Source organism: Mobula birostris, chromosome 7 (genome assembly GCF_030028105.1).
Source record: "Mobula birostris isolate sMobBir1 chromosome 7, sMobBir1.hap1, whole genome shotgun sequence".
Classification (NCBI taxonomy): Eukaryota; Metazoa; Chordata; class Chondrichthyes; order Myliobatiformes; family Myliobatidae; genus Mobula; species Mobula birostris.
In genome coordinates this window covers 72,144,118-72,169,664 of record NC_092376.1, presented here as the reverse complement: position 1 = coordinate 72,169,664, position 25,547 = coordinate 72,144,118, and the positions used below count along the sequence as shown (strand labels likewise).

Here is a 25,547-nt window from a genome sequence, read left to right as displayed (position 1 = left end):
GATTTGAATTTCCTCCGTGAGCTTTCTGGAATTCTGTGCCATTTCCTGTAGTCCTCATTGGACTTCACCTCTCCTTGAATAACTATCTTCTGTGCCACGTCAAAGGCTTCACAAACTTCTTAAAGTGTGGTGCTTAGAATTGGACACAATCTCTCTCTAGGGTAGACGACTAACTACTTTATAGCACACCAGCAAACCTTCTCCTTTGGGTGTGACCTTATATGATTGAATATAAAATGGTGTTTAATAATCCTCCCATGCTTAAGGCACTTTACAATGTTCAAGTCAGAATACTAATACAAGTTGCAGTTGTGAGAAGCTGGTAACCATGACCAGCTTTATCCATTTACAAAAATAGTTTCTCATCTGCTGCACTGCAGTTCCAAATGATTGATAGAAACCGAACGTAGTGATTCCCAGCTTCCATCAGACTGAGCAGAAAGCAGAAAGCCTCACTGATTTGTATGTATGTGTGCTTAAGAGGAAAATGCATAAACCCAAGAAGATGGTGATAATTACTGCCCATTATTGGAATGCTGCTCAACGCATGCATTTTTTTTCCATAGAGTGGCTCTCAAGAAACAAGCTGCCAAAACGCAAAAATATGAAATGAAACCAATATTGTGTCACAGAAATTTAGTTAAGGAGTGATGAATATGTTCTATTTTTAAAATACCATAGCCAAGTACATGGAAAATATAATAACGTAGATAGTTATAGTGAGAATTATCTGTCCAAAAAGATACATCAAAGTTACATGCAATTTTTTTAACACAAAAGGCATCAATAAAATTGAACTAGTTTGCTTGTTAATCCATTTGAAATCCATGGGTTTAAATATGCATTAGTAATACACACAGAAAATGAGCTACATGATAGAAAACTCTGCACGGCTGCTTGTTAGACTGGGACAACATGTACTGTGGTATTCCCCAAGAATCAGTTACAGAACAATGTCTTTTGATATCCATTGATCACTTGGCATTGAGGGAGGTTGGGGGAGTGGTGGTTCAGGGCACTTTATGTACAATCTGCTGATTACATGGAACTTGGAGGTGTAGCAGACAATGAGGAAAATACAAACAGACTAGAAGTGGACATGAACAAGCTGATGGAATAGACAAAGTTCAACTAATACAAGTGTGAAGTGCTATACCTCAGGAGGAACAATAAGGAGAAAGAATGAATGCCAAATAGCTCAGTTTTCAGGATATCAGGAGTCACTTGATGATTAAAGTTGGCAGGACAGGTTAACAAAGGAGACGATGAAGTTCCTAGCTTTGTTAACGTGGTGCATGCCCAGAACCTGGTCCCGGTCATTAAGATTAAATGCACAGCTTGATGCTTGAGTTTTGAAAGCAGGGTGCAACTTCTGAATTCAGTGCTGGACAAATTTCTTCCCAATGAGTAAAAAGCATCCTTAAAGTCATTAGTAGTCTACTGTAGAGGGAGAATTGAGTCCAGTTCCAAGCACCACGCCTTAAGAAGTTTGTAAAGCCTTTGAAATATCACAGAGGATAGTTATTCAAACAGTCTGAAGGATGGGATTACGTGGATATACTGGAGAAGCTTTGATAAGAAGAATGTATTGATATGGTAATCTATGATAACTAACACCACAGGAAAATATATTTTTGGCATAAAGAGGTTTGCATTGCTAATAGTAAATGTGGATAACAAACACTACAGAAATATGGAGAAAGGATGAGTGGAACTAGCAACTTGCTCTCAACAGGAAGATGACTGGGTCCCAAAAGTCCAAATAGTCCCTTACCTTGTTCAGCATTACTAAACTGAAAGATTATATGGATCACTTTCAGATTTTAAAAAAATTTTTATTTTATCTTGGCAAAGGAATCAAGCAATTTCATAAAATTCGAGAAGATATTGATCTTTTCTACAATTACCGATGTGATTCATTCGAGACTACTGTTTGATACATTTACTGCATTTCATGCTCCAATCTGAGGGCAAATTGACAGTATATTCAGATTATTGACAAAATGAATTCTCATTTGTTTGTGTATCCCTTATGTAATTGAGTACTATGGAAAGTTGCCCTGCACATAAAAGCAAAAGCTCACTTGCTGTAATCCATAACTGATCGATGATTTTTTCAGCTGCGGTTCGGAATCAGTTGCCAGTCTGGCATGTTGCGTGCTTTTTTCTCTAATGTTACTGATTGCAGACAGGAGGAAATTTGAGATAGACTCCAGCGTTGCACCGTTTCCCTGAGCAGCACCTTCAGTTTGTCGCAATCACTGCAGGGCAACAGGAGAGAGAAAAAAAAATGGGTACCAGCGGTTAGGACAGACGACGTTAAAATTCCCAAATGCCAATGCAACGTAGGTTTAGTTCGGTGCACAGTCTCAACGGCTAGGGTGAAACGGTGTCTTTCCTGTATCCATTTAGACAAACACTTCCTTTCCATTGTTATTATTGCCACGTCACCTTCTCACTAGCCATCCGGCTTCACCTGGCTGCACTTTGTGTCTTCCTTATCCTCTCACAGAGGCACTTCTTTTCCTTACACACCGTATAAACGTTCACAAATAGTACTTCCTAATTCCCAATCTACTAATCTTCCTAATTCACAGCACCTTCCATCATTCAACCACCTCACAGGGGAATTTTCTCTAGGTCCCTGGTCATCACCTTTCCACTGTACAAGGGATTTCAATATAAACAATATAAAGAGCTATCAGTAGGATATGGGTAGTAGTTAATCTGAGCAAGAGTGAAGTGTTGCTCTCTGGGAGGTCAAATGTAGCTTTCTTTGTAGCTGTAACAGTTTATTCTGCATTGAAATTGGTTTACCTTGTACCACTTTAATGCACTGCATAATCATCTATTCTGTATGAACTGTGTGCAAAACAAGCTTCTCACTGTACCTCGGTACATTTGACAAAGATGAACCAATTCCAAATGTAAGGGAATTCCAAAAAAAAAAAAAATAGTTAATTGGTAGGTCCCAAAACAGCACTGATGTGCAGAGCGATCTTGGGGTCCCACTCTATAACTTCCTGGAAGTGATAGGTTGTTAAAGAAGGCAATATGCATGCTTGTCTTCATTAGTTGGAACATTAAGTGCAAGAGCAAAGGAGTCATATTGCATCTGTAGAAAATTTTGGTGAGGTTGCACTTGGAGCGATGAGGACAATTCTGATCACCCCATTATAGGAAGGACATGGAGGCTTTGAAAGGAACGCAGAAGAGATTTAACAGCACACTACTTGAATTTGAGGGTACGAGTCTTAAGCCATAAGGCATAGGAGCAGAATTAGGCCATTCAGCCCATCGAGTCTACTCCACCATTCCATCATGGCTGATCCCAGATCCCACTCAACCCCTTCTCAATCCCACCTGCCTTCTCACCATATCTTTTGATGCCTTGACCAATCAGGAAACTATCAACTTCCGCCTTAAATATACCCACGGACTTGGCCTCCACCGCAATCTGTGGCAGAGCATTCTACAGATTCACTACTCTCTGGCTAAAAGAATTTCTCCTTACCTCTGTTCTAAAAAGCCACCCTCAATTTTGAGGCGGTACCCTCTAGTTCTGGATACCCTCACCACAGGAAACATCCTCTTCACATCCACCCTACCTAGTCCTTTCAACATTCGGTAGGTTTCAGTGAGTACAGGCCCAGAGCTGCCAAACGCTCCTCATATGTTAACCCCTTCATTTCTGGAATCATCCTTGTGAACCTCATCTGGACACCTTCTAATGACAACACATCTTTTCTGAGAAATGGGGCCCAAAACTGTTGACAATACTCCAACTGCAGTCTGACTAGTGTCTTATAAAGGCTCAGCATTATCTCCTTGCTTTTATAGTCTATTCCCCTTGAAATAAATGCCAACATTGCATTTGCCATCTTTACCATAGACTCAACTTGTAAATTAACCTTCTGGGAGGCTTGCACAAGGACTCCTAAGTTCCTCTGCACCTCTGATGTTTGAATCTTCTCCCCAGTTAGATAATAGGCTGCACTGTTGTCCCACTTACCAAAACATATTATCATACATTTCCCAACAGTATATTCCATCTGCCACTTTCTTGCCCATTCTTCCAATTTGTCTAAGTCCTGCTGCAATCACATTGCTTCCTCAGCACTACCTACATCTCCATCTATTTTCATATCATCAGCAAATTTTGTCACAAATCCATCAATTCCTTTATCCAAATCGTTGACAAACAATGTGAAAAGTAACGGTCCCAATACTGACCCCTGAGCCAACCAGAAAAGGTCCCCTTTATTCCCATCCACTGCCTCCTGCCTGTCAGTCACTCCTCTATCCATGCCAGTATCTTTCCTGTAAGACTATAGGATTTTATCTTGTTAAGCAGCATTATGTGTGGCACCTTATCAAATGCCTTCTGAAAATCGAAGTAAATGACATCCACTGCCTCTCGTTTGTCCACTCTGCTTGTAACTTCCTCAAAGAAGTGTAACAGATTTGTCAGGCAAGGTTTTCTTTCACAGAAACCATGCTGACTTTGACTTATTTTCTCATTAGTCTCCAAGTTCCCTGAAACCTCCCCAATCGCTGAGGTAAGGCAAAAGGGCCCCGTTATTTCCTTGCTTTTGTCTTCCTCCCTTCTTAAAGAGTGGGGTGACATTTGCAATCTTCCAGTCCTCTGGTACCATGCCAGAATCAAGTGATTCTTGGAAGATCATGACCAATGCATCTGTTATCTCTTCAGCAACCTCTCTCAGGACTCTGGTATGTAGTCCATCTGGCCCAGGTGACTTATCCACCTCAAGACTTTTCAGTTTGCCTAGCACTTTTTCCTTTGTAATAGAAATGGCACTCACACCTGCTCCCTGACACTCACGGACCTCTGGCACACTACTAGTGTCCTTCACAAGTGAAGATTGATGCAAAGTACCCATTAAGTTCATCTGCCATTTCTTTGTCCCCCATTACTATCTCACCAGCGTCATTTTCCAGTGGTCCAGTATCAACTCTCACTTCCCTTTTACTCTTTAAATAACTGAAAAAACTTTTGGTATCCTGCTTTATATTATTGGCTAGTCTGCTCTTCTTATAGCTCTTATAGTTGCCTTTTGTTGGATTTTCAAAGCTTCTCAATTATCCATCTTCCCACTCACTTTTGCTACCTTATATGCCCTTTCCTTGGCTTTTATGCAGTTCTTAACTTCCCTTGTCAGCAATGGTTGCCTATCCCTGCCATTTGAGAGCAACTTCTTCTGTGGGACATAGCCATCCTGCATCTTGTGAACTATTCAGACAGCTATGTTCTGCTGTCATCCTCGCCAGTGTCCTCCTACAATCCACCTGGGCAAGCTCCTCTCTCATGCCTCTGTAATTCCCTTTATTCCATTGCTATACTGATACATGTGACCTATGCTTCTCCCTCTCAAATTGTAGTACGAACTCAATCATATTATGATCACCGTCCCCCAAGGGTTCCCTTACATTAAGCTCCCTATTAAGATCTGGGATACCCCAATCTAGGATAGCCTTCTCCCAAGTTGGCTCGAGCACAAGGTGCTCTAAGAAGCCATCTCGTAGGCATTCAACAAATTCCTTCTCTTGCGATCTGACAGCAGCCTGATTTTCCCAATCCCATTGCTTACTGAAGTCCCCCATTACAATTACGTCATTACCCTTATTTGATGCATTTAGAGGCTGCACAAACATGAAGCATTGGAGGCTGAGTGGAGACCTGATATAAGTTTTTAAACTGTGGTATAGATAGGAGAGATAGTCAGAATTCCAGAAGTTTCAGAGTGCACTTATTATCAAAGAATGCATAAATTATACAACCTTGAGATTTGTTTGCTTATAGGCATTCGCAAAGCAAGAAACCCAGAAGAGCCCAATTAAAAAAATAAGACCAACACCCCAGTGTCCACAAAGAGAAAAAAAAACAAAACAAATCATGCAAACAATGGAAGCAAGCAACAACAGAAGCATTCTGAACCAAATGGAGTCCTTAGATCCAAATCCCTGAGGCAGCCAGGAGTAGGCCCAAAGCCTCAGAATTCAGTTCATCAATTGGGAGGGAGGAGAAGATGGCGGTGCAGCGCGCATGGCCTCTGGTGAATGATATCGTATTTGTAAGTAGGATGCCATGCACAATTCTGATTTGATGGAGACAGACATCAGAAGCACGGAGGAACATCTGGAGAAACTTCTGAAATGCCCGGTTCGCTGCTGCTGCTACTGTGTGATCGAGAATCTCTGGAGGAGAAGGCCCCAAATCCTCGGCTTTGCCTGATGCTGGCGGCCGGGGCTGGGGTCGAAGCGCTCGGCAGAGATGGTGCTCAGTGCTCGATGTCGGAGGCTCGAAGTTTTCGGATGGACTCAGAGTCGGACTGTGGTCAGGTGCTTCCAGGATGCTGCATCGGCAAGTTTGCGGCGCTGGAAGCTCATGGCAGGGAGAGTTTTCTTCCTTCTACCATCTGCGTGAGATGATGGGACTTTCGAGAGACTTTGAGACTTTTTTTTTACCGTGCCCATGGTCTGTTCTTCATCAAATTACAGTATTGAGGGAGAAGTCCCCAGACTATCTGGGCTGGCGTTTCAATTGTCTGGACCTTGCACTAGGACCCACTCCACTGTCAGCGAATCACTCCAGGCCTCGAACACACCACCCAGCAATTTGCTTCAGACCTGGATTTCGCTGCCGAAGGAGCCATTCTCCAAATTGGCTCGGTGCTTTGAGTGATCCACCCTCATACCCGGGTTAGTTGGCTGGGCAGCAGGCTCCTCCATCCTGTGTTCTCCCCTCTGAATTGTCCGCTCCAATCAGCACAGCTCCATCTCCAAGCACGTCGATTTTGCAGCGCACCAGCAGAGTGAATCTCGTGAATTCACTTTGCCTTCACTCGCTTCTTCATTGCTTGCAGTGATCGCTTACGGCAATTTACTTCAAAAAAAGTGACTTTCCCCCCCAAAGTAGAAATAATAAGTACAAGAGGACATGCACTTAAGGTGAGAGTGGGGAAGTTTATAATAGATGTGGGCAGCAATTATTTCTTTCTTAAAGAATAGTAGACACTTGGGTAAGGCAGTCAGTGGTAGTAGTGTAAGCAGAGATGAAAGTGGCATTTTAGACAAACAAGCAGGGAGTGGAAGGATGAGTGAGACCTCCATAGGTCAGAGCTCACCATGGATATTTCACCTTAGCTGCCTACAAACGCAAACATGGGCAGTACGATATGGACAGCAAGCTGTTACCCATGGAGCAAGCGCCCCCTTTCTACGCATCTGATGAACCCAAAGAACGGCAGAGACTGGTACAGTTTGGTACCAGCAGCATCCCAGGAGTTGTCCTTTGGGGTTCCAGCTCTGGAATTTTCCCTCAAGGTTTACTCCCGAGGCCTTCCCCATGAGTGGTTAAAGCTGCACAGCAATGGAGGTTTCAGATCAGGTTTCCTTCTCCTAGATGAGCTGCCAACCACGGCTGACATCTGCTCAAAGCGACTGGTTTTAAGGCGCCAGTAACCCACCTTTGCCCCCCTTCTTCTGACACTGGGCTTAGTAGCTAAGCCACGCATGAAGGCCAGGAGCTGGACTTGGTTGTCAGAGGGATTTGAGATGCACATCATTGGGAGCATTAAGTAGGTAGTGGGAGCTTGTCCACACTACCACTCCTGGTTAAGGAAGCAGAAGGGAAGGGAAGGGAAGGATATAGATATTGTATAGGCAGAAGAGATTTAATTTGATTTGGTAACGTAAACACGAGGAATTCTGGAGATGCTGGCAACTCTGCTCTCAAACGCATCTCCCCCACTTCACACACATCTCCTCTCACTCCATCCTCCCATCACCCCACTAGGAATAGGGTTCCCCGGTCCTCACCTACCACCCCACCAGCCTCCGAGTCCAACATATTATTCTCCGTAACTTCCGCCACCTCCAACGGGATCCCACCACTAAGCACATCTTTCCCTCCCCCCCCACCTCTGCTTTCCGCAGGGATCGCTCCCTACACAACTCCCTTGTCCATTCATCCCCCCCATCCCTCCCCACTGATCTCCCTCCTGGCACTTATCCTTGTACATGGAACAAGTGCTGCACATGCCCTTACACTTCCTCCCTTACCACCATTCAGAGCCCCCGACAGTCCTTCCAGGTGAGGTGACACTTCACCTGTGAGTCGGCTGGGGTGATATACTACGTCCGGTGCTCCCGATGTGGCCTTCTATATATTGGCGAGACCTGACGCAGACTGGGAGATCATTTTGCTGAACACCTACGCTCTGTCCGCCAGAGAAAGCAGGATTTCCCAGTGGCCACATATTTTAATTCCACATCCCATTCCCATTCTGATATGTCTATCCACGGCCTCCTCTACTGTAAAGATGCAGCCACACTCAGGTTGGAGGAACAACACCTTATATTCCATCTGGGTAGCCTCCAACCTGATGGCATGAACATTGACTTCTCTAACTTCCACTAATGCCCCACCTCTCCCTCATACCCCATCCTTTATTTACTTATATAAACACATTCTTTCTCTCTCTCTCCTTTTTCTCTCTGTCCCTCTGACTATACCCCTTGCCCATCCTCTGGGTTCCCCCCCCCCCTGTCTTTCTCCCTGGACCTCCTGTCCCATGATCCTCTCGTATCCCTTTTGCCTATCACCTGTACAGCTCTTGGCTCCATCCCTCCCCCTCCCGTCTTCTCCTATTTTGGATCTCCCCCTCCCCCTCCCACTTTCAAATCCCTTACTCACTCTTCCTTCAGTTAGTCCTGACGAAGGGTCTCGGCCTGAAACGTCGAGTGTACCTCTTCCTAGAGATGCTGCCTGGCCTGCTGCGTTCACCAGCAACTTTGATGTGTGTGGTTTAATCTGATTTGGCGTTATTTTCAGCATTAAGGCAAAATATAGAACATAGAAATCTACACTTCAGGCCCCTCCGCCCACAATATTGTGCTGACCATGTAATCTACTCCAGAAACTGCCTAGAATTTCCATAGCACATAGCCCTCTATTTTTCTAAGCTCCATGTATCTATCTAAGAGGCTCTTAAAATATCCTATTGTATTTGCCTCCACCTCGACCGCCAGCAGTGCATTCCACACACTCACCACTTTGTGTGTGAAAAACTTACCACAACATCCTCTCGGTCGGTGCCCATTTCCAAGCACCTTAAAACTGTGCCCCCTCATGCTAGCCATTTTAGCTCTGACTATCCACATGATCAATGCCTCTCATCATCTTATACACCTCTATCAGGTCACCTCTCATCCTCCATCACTCCAAGGAGAAAAGGCCAAGCTCACTCAAACTATTCTCATAAGGCATGCTCTCCAAACCAGGCAACATCCTTGTAAATCTCCTTTGCACCCTTTCTATGCTTTCCATATCCTTCCTGTATTGAGGTGACCAGAACTGAACACAGTACTCCAAGTGGGGTCTGACCAGGGTTCTGTATAGCTGTAACATTTCCTCACGGCTCTTGAACTCACTCCTATGGTTGATGAATGCCAACACACCATACGCCTTCTGAACAACACAGTCAATCTGTGCAGCAGCTTTGAGTGTCCTATGGACATCGACCCCAAGAACTCTCTGATCATCCACACTGCCAAGGGTCTTACCATTAATACTATTTTCTGTCTTCAAATCTGACCTACCAAAATGAACCACTTCATACTTACCTGAGTTGAACTCCATCTGCCATTTCTCTGCCCAGTTCTGCATCCTATCGATGTCCCGCTGTAACCTTTAACAACCCTCCAGACTATCCACAACACCCCCAACCTTTGTGCCATCAGCAAATATATTAACCCACCCTTCTACTTCTTCATCCAGGTAATTTATTAAAAAAAAATCACAAAGAGGAGGGGTCCCAGAACAGATCCCTGCAGAACACCACTGGTCACTGACCTCCATGCAGAGTACAAACCATCTACAACCATCCTTTGTCTTCTGTGGGCAAGCCAATTCTGGATCCACAATGTAAGGTCCCCTTGGATCCCATGCCTCCTTACTCTCTGAATGAGCCTAGCAAGTGGAACCTTATCAAATGCCTTGCTGAAATCCATATGCACTACATCCACTGCTCTAACTTCAATGTGTTTTGTTATATCCTCAAAGAATTCAATCAGGCTCATAAGGTACGACCTGCCCTTGACAAAGCCATGCTGACTATCCCTAATAAGATTATGTCTCTCCAAATGCTCATAAAACCTGCCTCTCACGATCTCCTCCAACAACTTTGGGGGGTCTATAATTTCCTGGGTTATCTCTACTCCCTTTCCTGAACAAGGGAACAACATTTGCAACCCTCCAATCCTCCGGTACTTCTCCTGTCCCTATTGATGATGTAAAGATTATCACCAGAGGCTCAGCAATCTCCTCCCTCACTTCCCACAGTAGCCTGGGGTACATCCCCTCTGGTCCAAATTACTTATCTAACATAATACCTTCCAACAGCTCCAGGACATCCTCTTTCTTAATGTCTATACACTCAAGCGTTTCAGTCCACTGTTAGTCATCCCCACAATTGCCAAGGTCCTTTTCACTGGTGAGTACTGAAGTATTCATTAAGTACCTCCACTACCTCCTCTGATTCCATGCACACATTTCACAAGCGCATCTTATTAGTTCAATTCCCACACAGCTCATCCTCTTGTTCTTCACATAGTTGAAGAATGCCTTGCAGTTTACCTTAATCCTGCTCACCAAAGCCTTCTCATGGCCCCTTCTAGCTCTCCTAATTTCATTCTTAAGCTCCTCCCTGTCAACCTTGTAATTTTCTAGAACTCCATCACTACCTAGTTTCTTGAACCTTTTGTAAGCTTTTCTTTTCTTCTTAACTAGATTTCCTACATCCTCTGTGCACATGGTTCTTTTACCCTACCATCCTTTCCCTGCCTCAATGGAACATACCTATGTAGAATGCTACTGAACATTTGCCACATTTCTGCAGTGCTTTTCCCTGAGAACATCTGCTCCCAAGTTCCTGCCTAAAAGCATCATATTTCCTCCTACCCTAGTTAAATGCTTTCCCAAATTGTCTGCTCCTATCCCTCTCCAGTGCTATGGTAGAGGAGAGTTGTGATCACTACCTCCAAAATGCTCTCCCACTAAGAGATCTGACACCTGTCCAGGTTCATTTCCCAATACCAGATCAAATACAGCCTCTCCTCTAGTTGGCTTATCTACATATTGCATCAGGAAACCTTCCTGAGCACACCTAACAAACTCCACCCCATCCAAACCCCTTGCTCTAAAGAGATGCCAGTCAATATTGGGAAAGTTAAAATCACCCATCACAACAACCCTATTATTATTGCACCGTTCCAGAATCTGCCTCTGTATCTGTTCCTTGATACCCCCATTACTATTAGGGGGTTGGTCTATAAAAACACCGAGTAGAGTTCTTGCCCTTTTCCTGTTTCTGACTTCCATCTACACTGACTCAGTAGACAATCCCTCCAAGACTTCCTCCTTTTCTGCAGCCACGATACCATCCCTGATTAGCAATGCTGTTCCCCCACCTCTTTTGCCTCCCTGTTCTTTTTGAAACATCTAAAGCCCGACACACTCAGCAGCCATTTCTGCCCAAGACATCCAAGTCTCTGTAATGGCCACAATGTCATAGGTCCATGTATTGATCGACGCTCTAAGTTCATCGGCCTTGTTTATGATTTTCCTTGCATTAAAATAGACACAGCTCAAACCATCTGACTGAGTGTACCTTTGCTCTATCATCTGCTTTTCCTTCCTCACAAACTCCCGACAAGCTGTCTCTACTTGTGCGCCAACCACCCCATCCTCTGCCTCTTCACTTCTGTTCCCATCCCCCTGCAAACCTAGTTTAAGCTCTCCCCAATAGCCTTAGCAAACCTCCCTCCCTCCTAGGATATTGGTTCCTCTCCAGTTCAGATTCAACCTGTCCTTTTTGTACAGGTCACACTTGCTCCAGAAGAAGTCCCAATGATCGAGAAATCTGAACCCCTGCCCCCGCTCAGCCACGCATTTACCCTCCACCTCATTCTATTCCTATACTCACTGTCGTCTGGCACAGGCAGCATCCTGAGATTACTACCCTTGAGGTCCTGCTTCTCAGCCTCCTTCCTAATTCCCTGTATTCTGCTTTCAGGACCACCTCCCTTTTTCCACCATCATTGGTACCAATACGTACCATGACCTCTGGCTGCTCACCCTCCCATTTCAGGATATCGTGGATGCAATCAGAAACATTGCGGACCTTGGCACCTGGGAGGCAAATTACCATCTGTGTTTCTTTATCGTGCCCACAGAATCATCTGTCTGTCCCCCTGGCTATAGAGTCCCCTGTTACTGCTGCCATCTTCTTCAGTTCCCTACTCTTCTGAGCCACAGGGCCAGATTCTATGCCAGAGGCACTGCTGCTTCCCCCAGGTAGGCTGTCCCCCCTAACAGCGCTCAAACAGGAGTATTTATTGCCAAGAGCCTGCTCCTGTGTGGTACTGGTGTATTCTAATACCCTCTAGCCAGATGTGTCATCATTCCTGTCAGCGAGTGGGCATGTGAACGAGGCCCAGGCCCAGGCCTCACTTACCAAGGAATTGGATAGATTACTGTCTGCTTCAGATTATGAATCCCTCAGACTATTCTCTGAATACAGACCGGAGACAATTTGCAGATGCTAGAAATCTGAGCAACACACATAAAATGCTGGAGGAACTCAGTAGGCCAGGCAGCACCTATGGAAAAAAGTACAGTCGATGTTTCGGGCTGAGATCCTTCATCGGGACAGGAGAGAAAAAGATGACAATTCAGAGTAAGAAGGTGGAGGGGTGGGGAGGAAGAAACACAAGGTGATAAGTGAAACCGGGAGAGTGGGAGGGGTGAAATAAAGAGCTGGGGGTAAAGAGATGTACGGCTGGAGAAGGGGGAACCTGATAGGAGAGGACAGAAGGCCATGGAAGAAAGAAAAGGGGAGGAGCACCAGAGGGAGGTGATGGGCAAGTAAAGAGACAAGGTGAGAGAGAGAAATGGGAATGGGATATGGTGAAAGAGATGGGTTGGGGGGGGCGGGAATTACCAGAAGTTCAATAAATCAATGTTCATGCCATCAGGTTGGAGGCTACCCAGATGGAATATTAGGTGTTGCTCCTCCACCCTGAGTGTAGCCTCATTGTGACACTGGAGGAGGCCATTGACTGCCTTGTCGGAATGGGAACAGGAAATGGAATTATAAATGAGTGGCCACAGGGATGTCCTGCTTTTTCTGGCAGAGCATAGGTGCTCGGCGAAGCAGTCTCCCAATCGACATCGAGATATACAATCTCACCGATGTACAGGAGGCCACACCAGGAGCACCGGATACAGTAGATGACCCAATTGGATCACAGGTGAAGTGTCGCCTCACCTGGAAGGACTGTTTGGTGTCATGTATGGTAGTGAGGGAGGAGGTGTAGGGGCAGGTAAAGCACTAGTTCTGCTTGCAAGAGTAACTGCCAGGAGGGAGATCAGTGGGAGAAGGATGAATAGACGAGGGAATGATCCCTTCGGAAAGCAGGATGTGGAGGGGAGGGAAGGATGTGTTTGGTGGTGGGATCCCTTGGAGATGGCAGAAGTTATGGAGAATTATGTGCTGGATGCAGAGGCTGGTGGGTTGATAGGTGAGGACAAGAGGAACCCTATCCCTGGTGGGGTGGCAGGAGGAATGGTGAGGGCATACGTGCACGAAATGGAAGAGATGCAGTTGAGAGCAGCGTTGATCATAGAGGAAGTAAAGCTCCTTTCTTTTAAGGAGGACATCTCCTTTGTTCTAGGATGAAGAGTCAAAGGAGACAAAAGAATTGAGAGAAGGGAATGACGTTTTTACAAGTAACAGGGTGGGAAGATGTATAGTCCAGGTAGCTGTGAGAGTCTGTGGGATTATAATAGATATCAGGAGTTACGGACAGAGAGATCGAAAAAGGTGAGAGAGGTGTCTGAAATGGACCAGGTAAATTTGAGGGCAGGGTAGAAGTTGGAGGCAAAGTTGATGAATTTGACGAGTTCAGCATGGGCGCAGGAGCAGCACCAATGCAGTCGCGATGTAGCGCAGGAAAAGTTGGGGAGTGATACCAGTGTAGGCTTAGTCAGTTCCATGTAGCTGACCAAAAGGCAGGCATAGCTGGGACCCATGTGAGTGCCCATGGCTACCCCTTTTGTTTGAAGAAAGTGGGAGTAGCCAAAGGAGAAATTATTAAGAGTGAGGACAAGTTCCGCTAGATGGAGGAGAGTGCTGGTGGAGGGGCACTAGTTGGGTCTGGTGTCCAGAAAGAAACGGTAAGCTTTGAGGTCTTCCTGTTGGAGGGTGGAGGTGTATAGAGACTGAATATCCATTGTGGCTCAGGGCCAGGGAACTTGAAATCATTAAAAAGATCAAGAGCGTGTGAAGTGTCACGGATGTAGGTAGGAAGGGACAGAAAAAGGGGGGATAAAACAGAGTTGAGGTATGACGATATGTTCAATGGGGCAGGAACAAGCAGAAGCAATGGGTCTACCTGGAAAGGTGAATTTGCGGATCTTGGGTAGGAGGTAGGAACGGGAGGTGTGGGGTGAAGGAATTATGTGGCAGTAGGTCGGAGATCCCCAGAGCTAATAAGGTCAGTGATGGTGTGGGAGACAATGGCCTGGAGAAGGAGGAATCTGAGGACAGGACTCTTTAGTGGGGTCCTGTTCGAGGAGTAAGTAAGAGGAGGTGTCTGACAGTTGTCACTGGGCCTCAGCAAGGTAGAGATCAGTCCACCAGACTTCTACAGCACCCCACTTATCTGCGGGTTTGATGGTGAGGTAAGGATTAGTGCGGAAGGAGTGGACAGCAGAGCGTTCGGTAGGTGTGAGGTTGGAATTGGAGAGGTGCAGTTAGCAATGTAAAGGTCCAGACCAGGGTGTCCAGGAAGGGGAGAAGGAGAAAGGTTGCAGCTGGGAGAAGTGGTCATCGGTGCGGGATGGAGAAGTAGGCATGGAATGTAGACAAGGTTGAGGGAAAGACACTCTTTCAGGAGCAGAACAATGTGTTGCCTCCAGTGATAAAGAAAGGTAGCAGATAACAGTTTAGAAGACAATGATTGTTCTCTAGCGTAATACAAGGGAATACAAAGGAGATGGTGATGGACTTTAGGAAGACTGAGCCTGCACTGCTCCCAGTTACTATTGATGGTGAGGATGTGGATGTGGTGAGGACCTACAAATATCTGGGGGTGCACCTGGATGACAGACTTGAGTGGAGCACCAATACAAGGCTAAGTACAAGAAAGGCCAGAGTCACCACTACTTCCTGAGGAGACTGAGGTCCTTTGGAGTATGCAGGCCCCTCCTTCACATGTTCTACCAATCCGTTGTCGACAGTAGAATCTTCTACGTGGTGGTGTGCTGGGGCAATGAGATCAATACGGGTGATGCCAACAGGCTCGATGAACTGATTAGAAAGGCTGGCTCTGTTATAGGAGTCAAACTGGACACTGGAGGCTGTGGTAGAACAAAGGACCCTACGGAAAATCCTGGCAATTCCGGACAATGCATGCCCTCTCACCCACTGCTGCCACCTTGGCTGCACAGAGGAACATTTCCTCTAGACTAAGGCAACTGCACTGCTCCAAAGAGCACTGTATAAGGTCATTCTTACCCTTGGCCTTTAGGCTCTATAATGAGTCAACCTTTTGCCAGGGAAGTGATGACCCTCCATCCTGTTAGACTGCTTGAGGTAACTTACTTTTTTTAATTCTTCCTTACTTCTCTTCTAATACTTGTAAAGTTGTATATCTGTGCACTTGCAATACTACTTTGACACTAATTTCTGTTAAGACCAATAAAGTATCTAGCTATCTAATAAGGATTGGAATGGAATGGAGGGTTAATCCGTCTGTACACTGATTTACCAGCCTGATTACTCTGGAATGCTCTCATTTGTTTAAAAAGTCCCTCCTAATTTTTAGATTTATATATGTTTTTAACTTCATAAAATGGAGCAAATATTTATTGCTATCTTAATGGGCAGTCAATTGTCCCATGCCAGTCTAGGACCAGTTGGCTGCTCTCCATTGCCATCTCCTGTTGCTCCCTTCTCAGTCCTGCAAAGGCAAGGCTGCGCACAGCCCGATGTAGCTATGGTTCTTGAGTCAACTGCATACACGAGTGGGGTGGTTTGACTGCTCTTTCACTGTGCAAGTGTAATCAGAGGTAATTGTCAGGTAAATGTAAAAGCTCCGATTTCCAGTCAAGCGATCAGCAGCGCCCCTGTAAGAGAGTAGCAGGGACCATTGAGTACAAAGTATATTTTTCTGGTTGGTTAACTTGATATAAAAGAAACTACAAAATGCCCAAAAGGTTTGTGAATTCGTGGATAAAGAAGCAGGATTGTGATCATTCATCGGCAGTAGGAACATTTAGAAATCAAATACGTGACAAGCTCAGAGAAGAAGAGTGGTGAGAACAAAGGGGACGCCGGTGATAGGGTAGAGATCAAGAGGCTGAATGGCACAAGTAGAGGTCCGACCTGAGAGCGAGTGGAAAGGGTTGGCTGATCACAACTGATCTGTCTGGAGGAGGTGCAAGTAGAATGAGGATAGAGGACAGAAGAACACAAATAACATTGTTTTCTGCCCACTGCTCTGGCAGTGCAGTTCTGGAAATCTGAAATCAAAAAGAATACATCTAGATGTCCATCAGGTTGTGCAGCATCTGCAGATACAGTTAAGTAGAATTAACTTTGAGCTTGATGACCTTTTATTGGATTGGGCCACCTCAGATACAAACTGGGAAGGCAGCTTATCTGAAATTGCCAGATTCAATATCAGGACCGGAAGGCAGTAACACGGATTGTTGGAAAATGAAACACTGTTCCTCAAGCTTACTTTAAACTTGACTGGAATGGGGCAAGAAGTCAACCAGAGAGAGGCCAGGCCAGGAGTTGGAGGGATGGAAAATTAAAATGACAGGCAGCGTGAAGATCAGCGTCACTCTGGAAAATTAAATGGAGCTGTTCTGCAAAGGGTTTACTCAACACAGAGGCCACAACAGACACACAGAGTGGAAGACACCAAATCGCTGCTTCCTCAGGAAAAAGTGCAAGGCCATTGTTGCATCTTCTGCATCTCCAAGGAAGAGGCAGTGAAAAGGGGAGGAGGTGTTGATGGAAATGAAACAGCAAACCAGGGAGTTGTGGGGGAAATGGTTCCATTGGAATGCAAAAGGTGGACGGAGAGAGGTGCTGGCTGATGGAATCACATTCTGATCCATTCTGGTGATGACCCCTATCTCTGCCAGCAGCCAGCAACTCAGCCTGGTCCATAGCTGCTTGTCTTGGTGCTGCTTTTCCTCCACTCTCCCAGTGGCAGGAAAAATCTATTTGTGTCAACTCCAGCTGGAGAAAGGAAAGCAAAAGATGTCCAACAGCGGTATCACTGCTTCTGTAGAGGGTTGACTCTTGCCAACCCTGAGCGGTAACACAGACACAGTCAGAAGCACAGGGGGTGAAGCACAAGTCATCACTGTGATCCTATGCCAGTGCCTCTGCAGGGCTCTGCGATATCACATGCATATAACAGAAGTTCCTGAGGGAGGGGCTGCAATCTGTGCCAATCTTTCCCCACCCCTATTATTTTAAAACCTATTGAAAAGGCTACCAGCAAAGATGTGTTTTGTTGAGTGAAAATTAAGCCTGGAAAGGGGCTTCTTCCACACCACGTCCCTACTGCCTCCTGTCCACCATTTTCCCAGCTGTAGTCAGCAGATAGCTATCTCTAGCCAGCCTGATTTCCTTGGCAGAGGCCATTTCCTTGTTTCCTAAAACAACTCCTGCTCCTCCATCTATTCTTTAGGACACCTTCTCCTGCTGTTCTGAGGTAGGAAGCAAATCTGAACTATTTCCATCAATCCTCAGATTTAAAATACTCCAGCCCTCAAAAGCACTTGGGATTAATGGGGAATTACACTGGACATGGAGAAATGGTGAACCTGTAGTAAAGGTCCCTCAGTTGAATCAATAGGATCAATTTTAAAGTGTTTAGCAAACACTAAGTCTTGAAACTTCAACCATTGGGCATGACTGTGATATTTCACATCTGCCTCACATCCGGAGCATCAGGGATGACATCAAGGTTAGTGGATAAGAGTGGACCAAGGAAGTCCCAGGTCTTGTGATGGGGTGAGTTCCACTCATCATGCCTGAGGGCAGAGCTTGTGCAAAAAGATCAGGATTATAATAATTCAACATTTACTTCAGCAGCTTACTCTGTGACTTCATGGTTAGAGTATTGGGTGGTTATACGATTAAAATTGACCCTCATGAGTTTACTTTGAGAAGAGGCTTCTCGCATGACACTCTTTAACAGAATTTTATCCTGGGATTTCATTCACGTTGAATATGACTATATTTTAGAATTTTCTCCCCAATTCAGAAGTCTGATTTTAGTTATTGGATTGAATCAAATAAACCTTAAATCAGAGAGAACTTTATCAGATAACATACAGGTACATCCATTCATATCAATACAATTACAAAATAATGTGTTTTCAAATACACTAAACAAACAGCGACAACTATAACAATAAATCAAATTCTATTCATGGGAAATGAAGCATGGGTCACTGGTTTATAGGACTTCCTTCTGCACAAGTAAATAATAACACTGAGAAATACCAAAACCATTACCAATAGAAGGCCCCCGGTAATGAGAAGCAATGCCAGCATTAATTTGATTTCTTTTTTATCAAGCTTGTTCCCAAAGAGGTCTAATGTTAATGCAGTACCACCTGTAAAAATAAACAAGAGTGTTTTATTGTACACGTCTGTCTTTTATCCAAATTAACCGCAAAAAAAGGAGGGACTACAGATAATTCAAAATGATGTTGTTTCCCAAATTACAAAATAAAAATCTTCAGCCAAGTTTTTCACCCATTTTTTTTAATAGTGAGTGTGAACCTTAGCTAAACTATTCTCATAATATTAACCCAATCTATAATATTTACGCAACACCCTACCTTGATTTTTCTAAACATTTGGCATATTACACAGATGTATATATTACAAATAGACTTGGTTCGTATTTTTAGTATGAATACTTCAACTTGTTTTACTTAATCCCAAAGCCATACAGTCATACAGAGATACATGTAAAAAGACTGATCAGTTCATAGATTTCATGTAGGCCATCTTCCACTCGTTTACACCAATCCTATGCTATCCTCTTCTTTTTGTTCTGCTCACATCCTCAGCAACTTCCCCCAGAGATGTTGAAGAAAACTGAAATCCATGGATTCACACGGAGAATGTGCAAACTCCAAACAAGGTCAGAACTGAACCCTGATCCCTAGTGTCATCTCCACTAGATAAGCCATTGTGCTGTCCTTGATTAAGATTTAGGAAAGTGGCTTAGGTTTTACAGGAACAATGTAGTTTAAGATATGCAAATACAGATTTAGAGCGCACTTCAATGTCATTCTTGTTTTTCAACTTGAAGGCATAACGTCTTCAAATATCTTCCTCCAGTTAAGAATCTTTCCAAGTTTATAGCATTTTTAAAGGACATCAGGCAATTCCTGATGTCCGCAGTGATGGGCATCAGAGAAAAAGTTGACTTCATCCCCAACTGATGTTCTTCCAGAAACAATTTCACCAAAGTTCAAAGGGTGAAAATGAGGAACCAGAGCTATGGGTAATGCAGTGCTCTTCCTCCTGCTTTCACAGTCAGAGGTTCTGGTATCCCTATCACTACCCTGTCAGATTAATGGCAGATTTAAACATTCTCTAAACCTTATTCACAGCAAGTCAATTACAAAAGAGAAACTGACCTCAGAGGGTTACATAAATGGTCAAAGTAGAACCTAACAGTACTACCCGCTGTTTTATAGGTCACTGATAGATGGATGCACATAATCTTTTTGTCCAGTGCATTTGCAGACAAGTTCTATCTCAAATTTCACAGATAATTCTACAACCATTTCCCAGGGCAAAAAAAAAATCAAGGATATTTTGTGTTTCCTGCTTCATTGTTTACAGTTCCTTGCCTTGAGTAGGGCATCCCACTCACCTCCACTATCATCCTACGTAATTCTGCCCATATTCAAGGTTGTTATGGCAATCTCATCAATCCATTTACAGCCAGGCCTGAGGCAAACTGCTAATACAGATGGAGTTTACTAGCATAAACCGTCCTGTCACAATTATCCCATTCCTAGTTCTCAAGAAACCTATTGGAGACTACACTCTAATTTTACTAGGGCCATGTAGAATGGGTCCCAAACCTGCATAGCTAGCTCAAAGGCAGGAATGCTACCAGAAGAACATGCACTTCTTAAAATTTGTAAAAATGTAACTATAATTTTTCTCCATTCAATCTCAAGAACACACCATTTGCTGCAGAATCTGTAGACAGCTGTCGCACAGTAGTCCTTGCATCATCTATTAAAAACATGGAAGTATCAATGAGTGAATACTTTGTTACATTACTCTCAAAGATCTAAAAGTATATTAGAAAAGGATTACATTTAAACATTGTGTAAAAACATTGTCATAAACAAGCAAAGAACAGTCAACCTGACAACATAGAAAATTCAATTTATTGTCATGAACAATGAAAACTACAATCTGACAATTAAGACTTTAAAGTTGACTCTTGGAACTACTTAAATAATTCCACTATAGGGTACGCTGACCACATGAATTGTTTCAAAATATTATTACTGAAAGTTAATATGCTGATACAGCAACAATTAAGGTGGCAACTGGTATTCCTTTTCTTCGTTGCAGTAGTCCAGTTGTGGGTTTGTCAAACTCCAGATAATTTCAGAACGGTGTTTTTGCTCCTATGCCAAAATTTGCATGCCATAAAGAGAATTGAGACTTATTGAATCTTGGGGATGGGTTGGGAGAGGCTTGGGAATCGAGACCTGGGGATTGGTTGGGGGGGGGGGGTGGAATTGAGACTTATTGAAACTTGGGGATGGGTTGAGTGGGTTGGTTTGCGAATTGAGACCTAGGGGTGGGTTGCGGGAGGAGGGGGTTGGGAATTGAGACTTATTTAAACTTGAGGATGGGTTGGGAGGGTTGGTTTGGGAATTGAGACTTGGGGACTGGCATGTTTCTGCTTACTTTTCTTATCTCTAATCACTAAAGATCACATGATTTTACTTAATGCAGAGTGGCTTGGTAACTTGCTCATGCATGACAACCTTTGCTTTGCATGCATGAGCAATTCATCTGTTTCTGATTTAGCCCATTAGAAGTATATAGAACTTCCATGAAGGAAAATGTTGTAGAGAATATTTATAAAGTTTGATTTAGACAATAATTAATACAAGAATATGCCCTCTTTAAAACAGTTCTTTATGAGAAATAGCTAACGCACAACTTTACAAGATTAGAACATGATATTTCTAACCCAACCATAGATAGTAGTTTTAGTCTCCTTTAAAGATTAAATTGGGAGCCTTGACCTATTCTCAAACTGGCTAATCATGGTTAAAATCATGCTTTAAACCAGCGGTTCCCACCCTGGGGTCCACGGACACCTTGATTAATAGTAGGGGTGGGGGACCGTGGCATAGAAACCCCTGCTTTAAAGTAAACAGTTCAAAGTAAAGCAGTAGTCAATGGTGATCCACATAAACTAACAAAATAAAGGAATTTTTAACTCATTTTATCATCTTCTTCAGAAGTATTTAAACTAGATAACACATTTCAGAAAATGCAGAACCACTGATAAATGGTTAATGCTATTTATATCTTTATCAAAACAAGATTCTCCAAAATCAATATGCTAAAGAAGACGCTTTATTGTCATAATGCTGGTATGTCCTCATGAAAAGTGAGATTGCTAAAATGCTAATCAGTAGAAATGGAATCAAGACACGAGAAAGATTATTCCTTCCAAGTGTAGGTTCAATACGCATTTGTCCCAGAAATACAAATGATTGTTTGATTTATTGTGATCTGGACCAAACTGATCAGCTGCACACATAATAGTGTCAAATTCAAATGAGTATAAGATACTTTATTTACAATTGAAAGGAACATTTTTTTCTAATATGTCTTGAGTTTACCTATCTGGTTCAGGATGGTATAAACAGTTTCCATGCCACCATGGATGTGATCAGTTACATGGCAATGCAACAGCCAGGTCCCAGGGTTTGACACAACCATTTTAATTGTCTGGAATGTTCCAGGGAAGAGATCGTACACATCAGCTCTGTGGTAATTTTCCACCTATAAGAAAAAAACACCCAATATTCCATAAAAATATATCAATAAATTATCTGATTATGCTTCTAATGGATAAAGTTTTCGAGCACAAAATTATTGTTAATAAGGTGCATACTTTGAACAATTAGCTCTCAGAAACTACTCTTCATTATTTTAAAAGCAATTGCCTTTCACTCTGCTTCACATAACACAGCATCTTTGCCATCTGTAGTTCAGTTTGTCACAAAATCTTCCATTCCTTTAGTGGTCTAGAAACATTCTTTATTGATCCTGAATTTTTCTATTGTCTGCACTTCCAGCATCTCTACAGATGTGTTTTCTTTGACGTCATCATTCAGATGAAGTTTCCCTTCTAGCATCTCCTGCTTATGTTCTTTTACCCCACACTTCAACATTTTAAATCTCTGCAGTAACCCAAATTATCGAGCACAAAAATTTCAATACTTTATGCTATATTAAATTCTACACTAATTTTTAACTTTTCTATTCCGTTGTCCAAGATTCTGATCTCCCTTTCATTAAATGCAACTTTCCCCAAAGCTCTCATCTCCCTGGCACATCTGCTGTATTCCGTCACTGTATTTCCTCATTATTTTAAGAGCCTACTAGATACAATTAATTGAAATGTTTATTAAAGTGCTCATTCACTTCCCAAAACCATTACAACTTTGGCTGCTCGCTTCATCTTTAATTCATAATCCACTCTATCTTTAGTCCATCCCGAATCCATGGTTTATACTGCCACGGATTTGGGAAATAACCAGCTGACCTTCCACTGCCACTCTTATTACTGATTCAACATTTAAACAGCTATGTGACACATAATCTATGCTGTATTGCTGCTTCAACTTTCCCAGACAGAGATTAGTGTGTATTAATATTTAAAACAGATAGGCACAAACGTAATTTAGTAATAAGGTCAGATAGTTTGCACCAAGATTTGGGCCAATGTCTAAACCTGTGAAGCTATGAGGCAAGTAGCTGGTTTCAGTGTTAAAATGCTAGGCAGGAACCCATCATAACCGTGGGTACCTCCTCAATTCTGTATTTCCATGCTGAATGCCTTGGAGCTTTTCATATCAGAGCACATTCTTGAAAATTACTTGGAACAGTTGACAACGTCTTCTCAAATTCCAGCCATACATCTCTACATGGATGTTTGATGGATGTTACTAAGGATGTCTTGCTCCTTAGTAACCAAATTTCATCCTCGGAAAAATAATTTTGAACTTTACGTTAATATTCTGAAATCCACGAAGGATAAAATCACAGCTGGTTGGTGTAGAGACAACTTCTATGAGAAAATATAAAATTCCATCACTTTAAAGTTGCTTACCTTATAGAGAAAGCTCTGGGCATGGAAATGAACGGTATGTATGTCCTCTTTATTCCCCATTCCCAACAAATACCAGTCAATCTTTTCTCCTTCAAACATAGTCAGTCCATGAAGGTTTCCATAGATCTTCCCATTAATTGCTGAAATAATTATTTTGGGGAAATATAACATGCTAGCTCTGTAAAATAATGCACAGCTCCAAAAATATCACAATTATTATGCTGACATACCATGCATTTTATTGCTTCGTAGAAATTCATAGGTTTTCCTGAACTTTGTTGGATCCACCTTAAGGTACGTACGGATGTTGTAATTCAGGTACCAGGATTCAGTTTCATCAAATACCAGGAACAACAAAGCAAATTCCCGATCAACATCCTTCCTCCTACCATTCTCATCAAGTGTTCCCTTACGACAGGTAATCAGAGGGCCAACCAACCCACTGTACAGATCCTGAAATAAAACATTGAGCACTTGGTACATTTTTTTTCTTTGCACATTGCTTTGCAATAAATTATGCAAGTTAGTAATTACAAGATTGAGGAAGGACTAAATTTTGGAAGATGAAATGATTGGCAATGCGGTGAGCTGCACTCACATTTCCCATCAATACAACACACGTGACAGTGCAGTTGCTCTGGATTTGGCACAGATTAGATTTAAAATTTACTTTAGTTAATAAAATTCCAAGTAGTTAGCCTCTTTCTGCTTCATCTCGATACTGCTGGACACCAATGAGTTTTCAAAATATTTTCTTTAATTTATATTTGAGCAAAGTGCTGAGTATCTTGGCAGCTGTTCATCATTTAAATTTTAAGCGGTAACTAAATGTAGTCAGCATAGCTCTGGGAATTTACGTAAGCAAAGCTTTGCTTTGTTTAAGCAGAAAGCACTGGGATGATAACTCAGCACTCAAAACCAGTTATAATAGCTTAACTCCATTGCAGTTTAATAAAGAGAGAGACAGAGCTCCTACACAGTGTTAGAGCCAAACCAGCTGCAGTGCAGGCTGTGGAAATGCACTGATATTATGCAGAAAATAAAAATATAATTAAAAATAAAATATTGGCATTTTTCCTAGCCCTTTTATTAAATGGGTGGTTTATTAAATCACACAATGGTATATTAATAGTCTTTTCTCCACCCTCTTCGGATTAGTTGAACTGTTCAGAGTAAATTACATTATCACCTCTACACTAAATTACAAATAATTGTGTACTCCAAAGCTACTTAAAGCATTAACATTCCAAAATCTCATAGCACAGTGCCTTTGTATTACAATGGGTGATTGATAAGTTCGTAGCCTAAGGTAGGAGTCAATTTTAGAAAACCTAGCACATTTATTTTTCAACATAGTCCTCTCCTACATTCACACACTTAGTCCAGCGGTCGTAGAGCATACGGATCTTGGACCTCCAGAAAGTGTCCACAGCATGGGTGATTGATAAGTTCGTGGCCTGCGGTAGAAGGTGATGAGTTATACAGCTCTTGTTACATGCATATGCAGTCCAACTCTGAGTGATTATGCAGAAAGTTTGAAGTTAATAACTCACCTCCTTCTACCTTAGGCCACGAACTTATCAATCACCCCTGATGAGTTATTAACTTCAAACTTTCTGCATAATCACTAAAAGAGTTGAACTGCATGTGCATGTAACGAGAGCTGTATAACTCATGTCCTTCTACCTTAGGCCATGAACTTATCAATCACCCATGTTGTGGACACTTTCTGGAGGTCCAAGATCCATAAGCTCCACGACTGCTGGACTAAGTGTGCAAATGTAGGAGGGGACTATGTTGAAAAATAAATGTGCTAGGTTTTCTAAAGTTGACTCCTACCTTAGGCCACGAACTTATCAATCACCCCTTGTAATTATTATGTTAAGACAAGAAAATAAACATAATCATTATTCAACAAGAAACAAACACCTCTTGAGAATGTTCCAGGAACTGGTAATATAAACTGAAAATACTATTATGATCAAATATCTTTACTGCCCAGACATACTATCCCCAGGTTACTGATCCTTCAGAGA

General features: G+C 42.9%; 1 protein-coding gene across 2 annotated transcripts in view; it reads right to left on the bottom strand.

The window, feature by feature from the left end:
- Positions 1 to 667: 667 nt before the first annotated feature.
- Positions 668 to 25,547, bottom strand: part of LOC140200288 (ferroxidase HEPHL1-like) — a 79,048-nt gene continuing 54,168 nt past the window's right edge. The window contains exons 16-21 of one of the 2 annotated variants that reach the window (XM_072263392.1): positions 23,742 to 23,964; positions 23,512 to 23,651; positions 22,016 to 22,178; positions 20,325 to 20,375; positions 18,627 to 18,727; positions 668 to 2,261 (exon numbers count right to left, since the gene is read on the bottom strand). In XM_072263392.1, coding sequence (XP_072119493.1) covers positions 2,259 to 2,261; positions 18,627 to 18,727; positions 20,325 to 20,375; positions 22,016 to 22,178; positions 23,512 to 23,651; positions 23,742 to 23,964 — 681 coding nt within the window. In that variant the 3' untranslated portion in view covers positions 668 to 2,258. Of the gene's footprint in view, positions 2,262 to 18,434; positions 18,728 to 20,324; positions 20,376 to 22,015; positions 22,179 to 23,511; positions 23,652 to 23,741; positions 23,965 to 25,547 lie in introns of those variants that run through there. The other variant, XM_072263391.1, reaches the window with a different exon arrangement.